The following is a 15,961-nucleotide window of genomic DNA, read 5'->3' as shown; positions in this document are numbered from 1 at the left end:
CTTCAGGCCGAAGCGCAATTTCAAGTCACTGGTATCCGCTCTCAAGCCTCGAAGTTCCATTATGCCGTCGCAGCGCTCTCGCCCGCCGCCATTGACGAGGTAGCAGATTTGTTGTACTCCCCATTGTCTGCCGCCGCCTATGACGATCTCAAGGCAGCACTGCTACAGCGCACAGCACTGCTACAGCGCACAGCACTGCTACAGCGCACAGCTGCTTCGCAGCGTTCTCGCATCCAGCAGCTTCTGTCCGCTGAAGAACTCGGCGACCGACGCCCTAGTCAACTTCTTCGCCGAATGAGCCAGCTGCTCGGAAACAACGAGAGAACCATCGACGACACGCTGTCGCGCGAACTGTTTTTGCAACGACTCCCGGCTAACGTGCAGATAGTCCTGGCGACAGCCTCTACCATGGATCTTACCGGACTTGCCGCTTTGGCCGACAAAGTCATGGAAGTAGCCACCCCAACCATCGCAGCCACGTCACCGTCTCCGGGTGACAATACAACCGCTCTGCAAACTCTTCCCTGCTCTTCTGCAGTGCAATCTCCGCTCGACTCCTTGTGTGAGCGCTTGGAACGCATCATATGTGGAGCGGAACATCGCCGCGCGTCTCGTCGCCCACGCAGCCGTAGGTCCAGCAGATCAGGACGCACGGACACCCGCAATGAAGCCTCAACTACACCGCTTGGCGTTTGCTACTACCACCGCCGTTTTGGAAACGACGCTCGTCACTGTCGGCGTCCCTGCGCTTGGCAGGGAAACAGGCCGGCCGACCTCTAACGGCGACGAGTGGTCCGGCCCAGCACACAAGTCGCCTTTTCTACGTGACGGACAGAGTTACGGGACAACGATTCTCAGTCGACACAGGTGCTGACGTCAGCATTCTCCCCGCCCAGTGCTCCGACCGAAAAGCGACTCCTGTGTCGTTTTTGCAAGCCGTCAACGGCACCAGGATTCCAGTTTTCTCGTCACGCTCTGTCATGCTGAACCTTGGTCTTCGACGAGCGTTCCGCTGGATTTTCCTGGTTGCAGACGTCCGTCATGCAGTCATTGGAGCAGATTTCTTGCGTAACTACGGACTCCTTGTGGACATCCAACGACGCCGTCTCGTCGACTCCATAACCCAGCTATCCGTTCCCGGCGTCCCATCATCAGGCACATCGCCCATAGCACCAATTTCTGCCATGTTGGACGAACCTTTCGCCGCGCTCCTACGCGAGTTTCCCACTTTGACGCGCCTGCCGGACTGGACGCAACCGGTGCAACATGACGTGTGCCATCACATCCTCACCTCCGGCCCACCGGTCTATATCCGACCCCGGCGTTTGTCCCCAGAGAAACTCAGGATCGCTCGCGCGGAGTTCGACCACATGCTGCAACTTGGCATCATCCGCCCTTCCTCCAGTAACTGGGCATCACCACTTCACATGGTGCCTAAGAAGACGGGAGACTGGCGCCCATGCGGCGATTACCGGGCACTAAACAACGTCACAGTGCCTGATCGCTACCCTCTACCGAACATTCAGGACTTCACGGTAGCGTTGCACGGTGCGACGATCTTTTCTAAGATCGATCTCGTTCGCGCCTACCATCAACTACCGGTCGCTGAAGAAGACATTCCCAAGACCGCCATCACAACACCCTTCGGTCTTTTCGAATTTCTCCGCATGCCTTTCGGTTTACGGAACGCGGGCCAATCCTTTCAGCGTTTCATCAATTCCGTCACCCGAGGTTTGCCTTTCGTTTTTGCATACATTGACGACCTTCTCGTTGCAAGCTCTACGGCAGAAGAACATCTTCACCACTTGCGGTTGTTGTTTTCACGCCTTGCCAGTAAAGGAATTGTCATCAACGCCGCCAAGAGTGAATTCGGTCAACCCAAACTCGAGTTCCTCGGTCATATCGTCGACGCTAACGGCATTCGACCTCTGCCGTCTAAGATTCGCGTCATCGAAAACCTTCCCCGACCGACCACACTCACCAAGCTTCGCCAATTTCTCGGATTTGTCAATTTCTACCGCCGATTCATTCCCGAGTGCGCACGACTTTTGGCTCCGCTAGACGTTCTCCTGGTAAACAAACGCAAACAAATGCTTCAGTGGAGTGAAGAGGCCACCGACGCTTTCACAAGAGTCAAGTCTGCCCTCACCGACGCCACGCTACTTAGACACCCAAAGCCAGACGCATCCACTACCATTATGACCGACGCTTCAAACACCGCCGTTGGTGCCGTTCTGCAGCAATTCATCAACAATGCGTGGCATCCACTCGCTTTTTTCTCCAAGAAACTGAAGCCTGCGCAGTCCCACTACAGCGTTTTCGGCCGTGAATTACTCGCTGTTTACCTGGCTATCAAGCATCTTCGCCATTTCCTCGAAGGCCGTGCATTCACTGTCTTGACTGACCACAAGCCCCTTGTGCACGCAACGAATCGTTCGGCGTCCTGTTACTCGCCCCGCGAGATTCGACACCTTTCCTACATCTCCGAGTTTACAACAACGTTCCGCCACATCAAGGGCACCGACAACGTTCCAGCCGATGTTCTGAGTCGTGTCAATGTCGTTTCCACTTTGACATCGGAACCTTTCATCATCGAGGCCGACTTACTCACCAGTCAACAGCGTGACGACACTGAACTTCGTACACTCCGGAATTCGTCAACGTCCCTGAAATTGGAAGACGTCGTTGTGACCCCAGATGGTACGTCCGTCGTCTGCGACATTTCTAACGACAGCCCTAGACCATACATTCCGGCATCCCTTCGCAGACGTCTATTCGAAACCGTGCACAACCTGTTGCACCCTGGCGTACGCGCGACACAGAAGCTCCTTTCCAGTCGTTTCGTTTGGCCTCGGCTAAACGCGCAAGTTCGCGATTGGGTTCGCTGCTGTTTGTCATGTCAGCGTTCGAAGATCCAGCGTCACCCCATTCCGCCTGCCAAGTCTTTTCTTCCACCAGATGCTCGTTTCGACACCGTACACCTGGACCTTGTCGGCTCTCTCCCACCTTCGAAAGGTTACTGCTACATACTGACATGCATCGACCGTTATACACGGTGGCCAGAAGCTACACCTATATCTGACATCGCAGCGCCCACTGTTGCAGCAGCTTTCGTGTCTACGTGGATCGCAAGGTTCGGATGCCCATCCACAATCATCACAGATCGCGGTTGACAGTTTGACTCAGCACTCTTCAACGAGCTACTAAAGCTACTCGGAACGACACGTTTTCGCACAACTGCTTACCACCCGTAGTCCAACGGACTAGTTGAACGTTTTCACCGGCATCTCAAGGCCTCCCTTATGGCACATGAATTGCCGGAGAAGTGGGTCCTGCATTTGCCTCTCGTCTTACTTGGCATCACAGCCACAGTCAAGAGCGACCTAGGTTGCTCCTGTGCTGAGCTAGTTTACGGCACTCACCTACGCCTTCCGTGCGATTTCTTTGTCGCCACCCCCAAAACGCCTATGCCATCACCTGCCGACTACGTTGCCGAACTGCAAGCTTTCTTCAGCCAGATACGCCCCGTGCCTACACGTTCACAAGAAGCAAGGTCCCCGTACGTTTCTCCCGCACTCAGCTCTGCTACCCACGTTTTCGTGTGTAACTGTGCCGTGCGGAAGCCCTTGCAACCACACTACTCCGGGCCATATTGTGTTCTAGAGCGTCGTCCGGCGACGTTCGTTGTCAATGTCAACGGCCGATCAGACACCATTGCCCTGGAACGTCTCAAACCCGCTTACATAGAATCACCCGCGCCATCAGCTCCACCAGTATGCGACGCGACCCTGCTGCATCCTTCGCCGCCGCCAGTGCACGTGACACCCAAGACTAACGCCAAGACACGCCGCGCCACGTGGACTTTCCATCGTTCGTCGAACTTTCCTCCTCTCTAGGGGGGGAGCCCTCTGTAGCGGCAGCAGCATCGGCGTCGCACGAGAGTTGACGTAGACGCTCGCGTCTACAGGAGGCACGAGCGGCTGGCGCGTTCCGGCGCGGGCTAGCGTTCCGAAGATCATTAAAAGAATGCTACGCTAAGCGACGGAGTGTTGGTTCTTCCTCTCCTGCGACAGCCCGAGACTTTACCGGTCTACGTGGTCGCTCGTCGCCACAGTATCTTCCAGACATATCAGTAACAAAGCTTCGTTCTCTCACACAGTATGCAAAAAAAAAAGCAGCTGCTTCATCCACATACCTTTTCATGCTGTCAATCTGTGTTAGCAGGGCATTGACAACACGAATAGCATCTGACGGCTCATTGCCACCAACTGCCGTGCTGCGAGAGTGTGCCAAGCTTTCAACCTAAAACACATTAAGAATAGAATAAAAAGAGAAAATAACCAGTCACAGTAGTACAAATTTCGTTAGGACACTGCAGTAACAAACTGGTCCAGTAAAAACAAGTTCAAGCATCAGCTGCAGATATTACACTTCATTGAGGGGAAAAGATACACAAGCACAACACAACATGGTGGCAGTCTCGTACATTTCCTAACGTTGCATGCACTCTTTTATTTATTTCATATACCCTCAAGCGCCAAGGCATTATAGAGGGGAGTGGAGTACATGCAAAAAACAATAACAACGATTACTACAAGTTTATATAATGCAAGCGGCATGTACAATCGACGTAATCATTAAAAAATCAAACAACAAGATTACTATGATATTCAAATTATATAAACCTAGCGACATCTGAACTGGACATATGGAAAATATGACGCGATAGCATCTGCACAAATACAGCGCATGTGGCCACGAGCATGTTCACAGTTGAAAAAAAGCAAACGAGGTTCGGCAGAAAAGTGCGCCGTCTTCGATTGACATGATATCATCAAGAAGGTGGTTCCAGTCGTTCGTTGTATGTGGAATAAACGAATATGAAAACCTTTTCGTGTGACAAAAAGTGCCTTTTACTTTATGACGGTGATCAACTCGAGATGACAAATAAGTAGGTGCTAGAATGAGCTCACTGCTAAGGATATGATGATGAAATACTTTATGAAATAGGCATAAGCGAAAAGCCTTTCTGCGCAGTGATAAAGATGGTAGACACAAGTTGCTTTTCATAAAAGTTATGCTAGAAGTATGATCGTAGCTTGAGTGAAAGAAACAAGTGGAATTATTCTGAACCATTCCAAGTGAATTAACAAGAGTAGCAATGTATGGGTCCCAAATTGAAGCAGCGTATTCCAACTTAGATCGAATTAGTGTTTTATACAATAGTAGTTTCATTGATGAAGGGGATTTGCTAAAGTTTCGCCGCAAGTAGCCTAACATACGATTCGCGATACTAATTATGGAATTGATGTGACATTTCCAGGATAAGTCAGATTATATAGTTACACCTAAATAACGGTAGGATGAAACTTCTTCTAGCTGGACGTGGTTAAGCATATAAGCAGGCACACACACATCGCGTCTTATAACAGTCATCAGCTTGTATTTCTTGGGGTTTAGTTCCATGAGCCAGTCTTTACACCAAGCGGCGATGTTATTTAGATCAGTCTGTAGAATATCCTGGTCCTTATCATCACAAATCTCACGATAGAGTACACAATCATTGGCGTATAGGTGAACTGAAGATGACACACAGTTGGGCAAGTCGATAATGTATATTAGATAAAGTAATAGCCCTAAAACAGAGCCCTGCAGAACTCCTGATGCTACGTTAATTAAGGATGAATCATGACTGTTGACAGAAACATACTGTCAGCAATTGATTAAAAAGTACCTTAAAAAAAAAACTAGAATGAACTTATTAATCTGTTTGTCTTATTGGAACTTTAACCTAAAGCAGTACTGACAAAAAAAATACAAAACTTGAGATGTTTGCATTGTTTCATTCCTCTGTGTACAGTCATCTCCAACTCAATATTAATGGCAAAAGTGGCTGAGAACATATTGGCCTCGAGCTCCACCACTGGAAAAGCTGGGGCCACCATCGGCGTGACGTGCTATTAGGGATCACGTGGACATAGCGGCCGCGTCGGCTGCTTCGGGAGCGCCAAAGCGAGCTGAAAACGAGAGTTCAAATTCCCTCGTACGCTGCGGTCCTCATTTAGTGGCGAGATTTTCCCGCTTCGAGTGTGTTTTACAACGCTTGAAAGCACTACAATAGGTAGTGGTTGCCTTTGAAAGTGCGCAACATGGTAGGCTACTGCTCGGTGCCGCAGTGCCGGACGTACGCAACGGAGCCCGGTGTCAGCCTTATTCACACGTAGCCGCAAGACAAGCTGCGTGAGTCTTGGCTCGCGAAACATAAAACCGGCAAACAGTCATTGGCTACAACTCGGGTATGCAGCAAGCACAGACACGAGGAAGATTTCTGTTATGGTGCTGGGTCTGTGATGTTCGGAAAACGCGCACTGAGGCGCTCGCCCGAGTCCGCTGCCCGACTAATGTCATGAGGGTTTGGTCTATGAACTTGTCGATGCTATAGATACTGGCAAGTTCACTGGAGTGGAAAGGGAGCGGTAAGAATCAAATTAAAAAAAAAGCCTGGCATATGGTCATGTTTGTGTTATGAATTAATGCACTGGATTACAAAAAAGATCAGCAGCGGGAAATCGCACACTGAGAACACCGATAAACATACAGTGCGACACAACTCGAGGGATAATATTGAAACGTCTAAGAATTTAGAAGACAAAAAAGATTGAATCGTCGTGACGGCACATCACAGTCCTCGTAGGCGTCGAAGTCTCTACAATAAAATTATTTTTGAACAGCTCTGTTAGTGCCCACGCAACAATGGTTGCTAGTATACTGTCAAATGCTCATATTCTGCGGCCTAAAGCTCATGGCACGGTGCAAAAACGCGCACGCGGCGAAAGCGAAACAATGCGTGGACAAGCATGCAGACGCGCAGTCAGTCGCTGCGAATCTGTGCGATCGCTGCATTGAGACTTCATTATATTACGCTCTGTTTAGTTATACAAACACTATAAGAACATATTTCACATAGTTTGCTCTCAGTGTTTACCTACCTTTCACGCAAGAAGCCGGTTCGGGAGACTCTATCGCGGCGACCGCGCGCAGTAGCGTTCACTGTACATATTCGGTAAAGAGATAGCGTCTGTAAACGATTCTGTGCTTTCAGTTTGCCCAAGATTATTATTTAGACAGTAAAAAAACTTCTCGTTTCGAAAATACTGACAGAAATGTCCGGGAGAGCTCACATGTGGTGTTTTCAGTGAGCGCTGACAGCAAAACCTTTGAGGAGCGCGCCGCATGATCCTTTATACTATGCCAGTGAGTCGCTTCCAATAGATGGCGACTCCGTAACGCCTCGTTGCCAATATTAATACAAATTCAAAAACAACGTGGGTGACTGGCTTCAAACCATAGGCATACTTACAGGGGCGGGGGGCTTGAAAGCGGGTACTTTAGGCTGCATGCTTTCAAGTGCAATGTGTAACAAAATTTTCATTGCTGGTCCAGTTAGAAGCGTTGCAAATAGTTACTGAGCCGTTGTTCTTTCTCCCTATTTTCATGTGCATAAGACGTTCCTGATGCTTTTGGTGAACTAAACAAGATACTTTACCTATATTTGGTGAAAATAACGGGTGCATTATGCGCAATATGAAATGAAATGAAATTGTCATCTTCTACTGGTACGGACGAAATAAATTCCAAGCTCTTAAAGAACACTAAGCACATATCTGCCGAATTTTTACTGTTACTGTTTTCCCAGTCACTCTCCTCGGGAATTCTCCCTTACGACTGGAAGTGTGGGAAGTCATTCCAGTTCACAAAGCAGGCAACAGAGACTGTCCGTTAAATTACTGCCCCATATCTCTAACCAGTGTGTGCTGCAAACTCATGGAACATATCATATACTCTCAGGTCGTGCAGTTCCTTGATTCTAACAGCTTTTTTAATCCCTCTCATCACAGATTTCGAAAAGGCCTCTTATGCGAATCCCAACTAGCCCTTTTTCTTCACGACCTGAATGCTAACCTTGACACTAACCTACAAACAGATGCTATTTTTCTTGACTTCACCAAGGCTTTTGATAAAGTACCACACAAGCGTCTACTAATGAAGCTCTCTCAACTAAATCTGCCACACGACGTTCTAAACTGGATCGCCCAATTTCTGACTAACCGCTCTCAGTTTGTTTCCCTTAACAATGTCAAGTCTGACTCGCTCCCTGTAACGTCCGGCGTGCCGCAGGGATCTGTCCTCGGCCCTCTTTTATTTCTAATATATATTAACGACTTGCCTAATAATTTATCATGTAACATCCGCATGTTCGCTGACGACTGTGTTTTCTACCTCAAAATAACTAACATATCTGACCAAACAGCCCTACAGAATGATCTTAATAAAGTGTTCAACTGGTGTCCCGCTGGCTAATGACCCTTAATCCTAACAAATGTAAGTTAGTTTCCTTCCACCGCTGCAAAAACCCGCTCCAATTTCCCTATAAAATCGCTAACATACCAGTTGAAACAAGTGAATCCTATAAATACCTTGGTGTAACACTAACCCCTGATCTTTCCCGGCACACCCATGTCACGAATATCATTTCATCGGCTAACTGATCATTAGGATTTCTAAAACGTCATCTGCGTCACTCACCCTACCACGTAAGACTTTTGGCTTACCAATCGCTAATTCGACCCAAACTTGAGTACGCATCACCAATCTGGTGCCCTCACCAAGTTTATTTGATTAATGCTATCGAAGCAGTGCAAAATCGTGCTGCTCGCTTCAGTCATTCTTATTCATATGATATCAGCGTGTCATCCCTTAAGAATGACTCCGGTCTGCCCACTCTTTCGTCTCGCCGCAGGATCGCCACACTACCACTTTACCACAAGTTTTATCACAGTTCTTTCAGCCATCCACCTTACATCGCTCCCGCCGCTCGCACATCCCCTCGCACAGGCCATCCACTTCAAGTCACCCGACCCCATTCTGGCACCACTACTTTTTCTGCATCATTTTTTTGCCGCGCAGCTTCAGAATGGAATGGCCTTCCCCACGACATTGTTTCAATCACCTGTCCATCACGTTTTATTCAAAGTGTATCCATATACCTGTCTTGTTAAAAACCTGTGGCATTTGTAGCATCTCTGTACAACCCACCCCTTATGTAACACCCCCTTGTGGGGTCTTTAAGGAAATAAAGTGAAGTGAAGTGAAATATGTAGGTAAGCTTCAATGTCAGGCGACTAATTATGACATTTGCAGTAAATTATGCATTCAAGTAATCCAGAGCTCTAAGAATGTGTTTAACAAACAAAGCGGAATTTATTTCGTTGCCCTGGGAAGTGTGAACTTAACCGATATCAAATCTAGTGAAAATGGGGTGGATGGAGGGAGGACATTATTGTAAATGTTCTGGCGAAGTAACATCGCTCCAAAACATTATGTGCAGACAAGGTTTAAAACGGAACAGTCATATACGGTTAACTTTTTAAAGTATGCAATACACTTACAGGGAACTGAAACATCTATTGCAATGCTCAAAAGAAACAGCTTCACTGGAAATTGGGTTGTAGTTCTCCAATATCGCATGCATCTGCTGTCCTTTTTTCTTGTGAATATTGCAAGTCATTTATGTTGACTGTACTTTGTTGTGTATAACCTCAACAATACTATTATGCTAACTAGCGATACATTCGTGCTGTAGACTTAAACACCAAGTACAATTCTTTGTTTAATTATACAATTTTTTTTCAGGAAATGTGCTTTCTTTATGTACGCTGTACTGCTGCTAATGGGCAGGATCAGGGACATTTATTAGGCACTCATTGGCTCTGTCCCTACATCATCTTGAAATTTTATATAATTTAGGAAATAAATGCAAATTAAAATAATATTTCGGGCTCCCATGGTTCACCATGTGTGATAAATAAGTCTGTCTGTTAAACATAAAAATAACTGAAAGAGGAATTTCCAGCCTCTTTCACATTGTAATAGTAATTCGCAATATATATATGGAGAGAGAGCAATATGTATATGGAGAGAGAGAGAGTGTCAGATGGTTTGCAGCATGGGACTGCTGACAAGACCAGCATTTCAGCTGCTACACCTAGACAACAGCAGGTCAATGTAGGAGGTTAACGTCCGTTCGAGGTTTCTGCAACTTCCCTATTCTGTGAAACGGATAATGACCATCAGGACCTGGCTCAGCTAGTTGCTGCAAGGAGCCAACGTCCAACCATGAGAACAGTGTCAACTGCTGCTTCCCGATTACCTTGTCACTGCGTCATATGCGAAAGCAAAGGCGCAACATCACAGGTTGAGTGTGGCACCATGGCATGGCATGACATCATGGGTGGGATGCTGCGAACAGTTCGGCCATTCTGACTGGCCAAGACAAGGTCATCTGTTTCCCTAACAAGCGACCTTGGAAAGATGGATGAGATTTAAGGAGGCATCTTTCGTGTTAGCAGGTGTGCTCCTTCAGAATGATTTAATGTGCTCAGCCAAAACAATGTAGGTGCAGGCTAAGATTTTGATATGTACTGTGATCTGTGCTTCGGTCAGTATGAGAATGACTTTCTCTGTAAACGAGTTTCGCTTACTGTACCTGCGTAAATAAAACCCCTGTTCGTTCCTATAACCTCTCGACCTCGTACTCATCAACAAGTTCGCAATTCTTGTCAAGAAAGATTGCACGACGACATGTGCAAGCTTAGCCTCTGTGTGACGCCCTGGTAGCATAGGCCAGCTACCCGTTTCAAGACGCACCAGCGGCAAAGGCAAGAGCATGACCCTCTGTGTGATGCTCAACTCCAAGACCATGGCATCCAAACCCTACAACCACCGCGATCAGGCAGTAGCTGCGGAATGCTGAAAGACTCGGACGTCCTGGTCGGTGATTTGAGTCATATCCGCTTTCCACCACACGGCTGTGTCATCTGCTTAGGTGTATTTAGAGGCTGTTAATCAGAAAATTAGACAATTACCAGCCCTGTAGCTCTGTCAAGATTGCTTCAATAGTATCATTTATAATCAATGTTCTTATGTTCTCCTATTTTGTACTAATGTTGTCTCTGTAATAATTGTGACTTAATTATCTTATATATTACCTATGTTTCACTGTATTATTACTTTTGTTACATTCTCTTGTTTTTTAGTATGATGTACAGACTATGACCAGTGCCCGTGATCGCCCCCCCCCCCCCCCATGTAGTACCCTCATATGAGGGCCTTTGGGGGTATTTTTGAATAATAAGAATAAATAATAAATTTAACCAAATTGAAATTTTGTTACAGTTGTCCTTTAAATTTTCTATAAGGTGCAGTTTACACAGCTGTGATACTACCTATTTTTGTTGCATAGCAACGGAACTTATAAAGTGATGTTTTGCTTTTCCTGAAATTCTGCATTTTTGTCCTTTTTAAGAAATTCCAAGCATTTGAACAAAAAAAAAATTCCCTTTCCAAAGGTAATTATAATTACCTTTTTTCTTTAAAAATGCAACAAATTTCATTCATCTTGGTGCAGTAGTTACATATTGAGAGTGCTCCAGTGTTTCCCACACATAAGAATAAGGAGCATCACTCGAAGGCTTCTTTGAACTGTCTATACACTGAATCTGAGACAAAACAAAGAAACTCTTGAACTGTTCAGCTATCAGATAATTCAGTTCATCAGGGTTTTTAAAAGATAATTTACTGCAAATGCTTTCAAACAGAAGGGCCCAATTTGATTGGAGTCCTTACAGTATCTACACTTGTATTAGTTTCCCAGCAACACAAATCACATGTGATGAGGCCACTTTCGTACTGAAGATTTTTATTCACTGCAGCTGTGCACTGTACATTTTCTGAAACCTGGTGAGATGAAAATTGACAAACTCTGCGTCACTACCCATACCAAGCGCAAAATTCCATTCATTTTCGTGCCAACTAAGCTGCCTTGATGTTGGGAGAAAGAAGCTTAGAAGCATATGGAAATACCTAGGGAATAAATTAATGGAGCAAAGGTAGCACCGGACAATTTAAAAAATATGGCTTCAGTGAACAAATTCTGCACTTCCACATATGAACCATTAACTCTTTCATGATGGCACATATAAATACAAGAAAAAAATGTTTAATCTCTATATAAATGTGCAAAACACATAGGGAATAAGCATAATCCATGAAAGGAAAAAATATTTTGTGGAAACTTTTTCAGCAATAAGATGGAAACCTCAGACAGATAATTGGAAGTGCGTACCCGCCGTGTTTGCTTAGTGGCTATGGTGTTGGGCTGCTGAGCACAAGGTCACGGCATTGAATCCTGGCCCTGGTGGCCGCATTTCGATGGGGGTGAAATGCAAAAACGCCCGTGTGCTTTGATTTAGGTGCACGTTAAAGAACCCCAAGTGGTCAAAATTTCCAGAGTTCTCCACTACGGCGTGTCTCATAATCAGAAAGTGGTTTTGGCATGCAAGACCCCGTAATTTAATTTTATTTTGGAACTGGGCTTCACCCCAAGCCACCTATGGCTTCTATTGGAATTTGTATGGAGAGCTCTCGACATATGTGAATCATAGGCACACATTTAATTTACATCAAGTGTGTGACACCACTGCAGCCGGAGATCTTACATCGGTCTCTCTCCTCTGACCGTGCTTTTAAAAGAAAGCAAGTCGCATGCCAAACTTCTACCTCGTCCTGTGCTCCTGCTCTAAACCAACAAATAATGCTTGCTGCTTGTCATTCAGTGTTGGCCAAAGACATTTAGGCATAAAGTTCATACTCAATATCAAAACTCGGCAAAAAAAAAAAAAACAATTTTTCTGGTACGTTGCCAGTAGACAACATTCGTCAATAAAGGGTAACCCTTTGAGGGTCAATGACATAAATATACGGCACCACGAACAAGTCCCAAAATGGTCGATGCAGTATATTTACGACACCGTCTGTACGTTTAAAAAGCGCGCCAATTTCCTAACTTTTTCTTTTCTGTCATGTGCTGCCACTATGTGGGAATACAGGGAATTTTTTTCGCACGCCTCCCTCTCCTTGTTTTTGTTGCATGGTTTGTTTTAGAGCTAGTTTACTCCAGCGCCTCTATATACTAGTGCTGGTGCGTTGGTGCGCACGCAGGCGGGCGGCGGTTTGGGTTTTGTTCCGCGGGCAGTGTGGGTCGATTTCTTGCGCTTGCAAAACTGATGGCTAACTTGTTACTAATTGCTCAGAGGGCGACTGCCTCTTTCTCGCTCGTTTAGTGCTCACAGGGGTGCGCATAGGAAGGATGCCGCCGTGCAGGCATTTCTGTTGCTCTCTTTTTTTTTTTTACACTCGCGAAAACTAATTGCCTCTGGTTGGCGATAAGATTAAGATTAGTGGAAGTTTGTCACACGTTGTGCTTTTTCGACGGGCACAGAACCACACAGATTTCTAGAGTGCACGCACCTACACAGTTCAATTACGCTATGGATGTACATACTAGTGTAAGAGCAGGAACATTTGAGTCTTGCAAAATATTCTCGTGTGTGCATTTTTAAGGCCTTAAACTATGTGTATAAAAATGCATCAAATTTATAATCCTTATAAGCTGATTTCCCTTTTTTTACTGTTATTATTCATGAATGAAGAGTGCACATATACCAACGCAAAATATTTTTTTCTCACTTTACAGTCACCCTAGAAAAATTGCGGTAAATTTTTTTCGAAATAAGTCCCTAAGAAGAAGTGGAATCTGCAATAAAAAAAATCGACCCTGGGTGGTCGCATATGGTGAAAAAAATCGACCCTCAAAGGGTTAAGAACAGTGGGGAAATGTGAGCAATGTCACTTTCTTAATATTTTCATCCTGTGTATCAGATTTTCTCCAACCTATTGGTAGAAATCTTTGGTAAAGGTTCACATCATCTTTAACCTTCACACTAATGGTGCCACTTGTAACAAGACACCAATTTATCAATTCAACAGTGCTGAGAAGGTTATTAGTATTAACAATGCAATTTCCTTACAGCTACAAGCAACCAGAAAGCATCAGGAGGTAAAAACAAGGCTTACTACAGTTTTCAATTTCTACCCCCGTGGTAAGTGAAGTTTATGAACAGCTTAGTGAGTATGCATGAGGTACCTACTTCGTCAATGAGAACAAACACAAGGGTGCTTCCATCGTCAATAAGGGCTTGTATCTTCTGAAAGAGCTTCATTACTAGTTTTCCACTCTGAAAAACAGAGACAAGAGGGACATGGGGGGCTTGTTGTGCTTTTCATGAAGGCTGACATTAGAGCATAGCAGTCCACGGTGAACTGTGAAACAGCAAGTGCAAATCAGAAATAAAGATGCAGTTACAGGTCATTTGCTCCAGTAGGTAACTTTCTAAAAAAGGGGTTGTTTCACAGCCAACTGTTGGTCTAAAATTACAAATCTTTTCAAAACAGCACCTGCCTTTTTTGGAGTTTTTTCCATACCATGCAGGCAATAATCTGTAATTTTTCATCGCCATAAATTTCACACAAGGTTTGTTGGTTTATGGCTATGTGTAGATGTGCTATGCATGCAGCATAAAAGAGAATATGTAAGTTTGTGGCAGAGAGCCTGATCCAATCCCATATCAATGACACAGTGCAGCCTAAATTGCTTTAAAGTGAGCAAGCAAATCTTCCCTCAATCGTACCTTTTGTCGAGAAAGCGCCCCTAACATTTCACCTCAATAATTACAGTAGAACATCGTTTATACGTTTCGGGAAAAAAAATGCAAGAAAAATAAACATACTAACCGGAAAAATGTACAATTCGAGGTAACTACAAAATTTTACAGACTCAACTACTGTTGACATCTACACAACGCAGAGCTTTGCACGGACTGTTGCAACACGAGACGTCGACGCATGTCGAGCTGGTGGTGCTCCGGCAGCCCGAGACGCACATTGTAGTTTTCTTATTGCATGGTGTTTTAAGGGGGCGACGGGAAACTAAATAGAAATTGAGCTAGTGGACGACATCGGAAGCCGCCGAAGCGAAACAAGATGCCCAACAATCGCGCCACCTGCAGCATGAAACGGCGGCGCGTTTCGATCATCGCCTACTAAAAGCGTGCAGTACACTACCAATGGCACTACGCACCACGCCCTATAAAACAGATAGGTGAAGATGCTTATCGCAGTAGGTTTGGCGGCAATAGCTGTGAATGCGGCGTGCGACGACCCAGACGATTTGCTTGTATCGGAATAAGAAACTGTACGCACCGTCGTTTTCACATGAGACGGGCAGCTATATACTGTTCTCCATCGCATGTGCCTCATGCCTTTTCTTGTTCACATGGGATCCAGCGGCCGGAAAATGTATAAGATCGCAGTCTGCAGCAGGGTACGGCAGCGTGTTTTGGTTACCGCCTATTAAAACCGTGCGCTACGCTTCCGACAGCACCACGCGCTGTGAAACAGGTAGGCGAAGATGCTTATCGCAATATGACTAGCGGTGATAGCTGTGAATGCCACGTGCGATGAGCACAGAGAAGAGAAGATTTGCTGGTACCTAAACGAGACGCTGAATGCGCGCCGGCGCTTTCATGTGAGACGGGTGGGCGAGTATTGCGGTGAGGCTGCCGCGGCGGGCAGCTATATACTGTTCTCGATCGCGCACGCCTCGTGCATTTTCTTGTTTACATGGGATCTAGAGGCCGGAAAACATATCATACGATCACAGTTTGGCGACATACTGAACGCTGGTGCCGAAAAATCCGTGTTTTCAGGGAACATATGAACTGGTAAAAATGAGCGTATTGGGTCATTTTTTGTGTTCTTGATTGCAAACGTTGGGGCGGAAAAACGTACGTAACGGGAACGAGGTTCTAATGTATACGGCAATGGTAATGACAGAGCAAAGGCTCTGCCTTTACCACTGCTGTATGCTGCGTGCACCTTTATAAGACTGCACTTGGCTATACATTTTGCATGCTCACACCATGCTTGAAAATTAAGTGCCTGGCAAGACCTTCATGAAGTTGGCAACTGCTTTACCTATGCCACTGCAACACATCCACTTTAA

General features: G+C 45.8%; 1 protein-coding gene across 1 annotated transcript in view; it reads right to left on the bottom strand.

Moving 5' to 3' along the window:
- The window catches only part of pch2 (pachytene checkpoint 2 protein), a 41,810-nt gene that overhangs the window by 12,283 nt on the left and 13,566 nt on the right, over positions 1-15,961 (bottom strand). The window contains exons 6-7 of the mRNA XM_065443502.1: positions 14,049-14,135; positions 4,196-4,302 (exon numbers count right to left, since the gene is read on the bottom strand). Coding sequence (XP_065299574.1) covers positions 4,196-4,302; positions 14,049-14,135 — 194 coding nt within the window. The remainder of the gene's footprint in view (positions 1-4,195; positions 4,303-14,048; positions 14,136-15,961) is intronic.

This window comes from Dermacentor albipictus, chromosome 1 (assembly GCF_038994185.2).
Source record: "Dermacentor albipictus isolate Rhodes 1998 colony chromosome 1, USDA_Dalb.pri_finalv2, whole genome shotgun sequence".
NCBI lineage: Eukaryota > Metazoa > Arthropoda > Arachnida > Ixodida > Ixodidae > Dermacentor > Dermacentor albipictus.
This window is presented reverse-complemented; position numbering and strand designations above follow the sequence as displayed.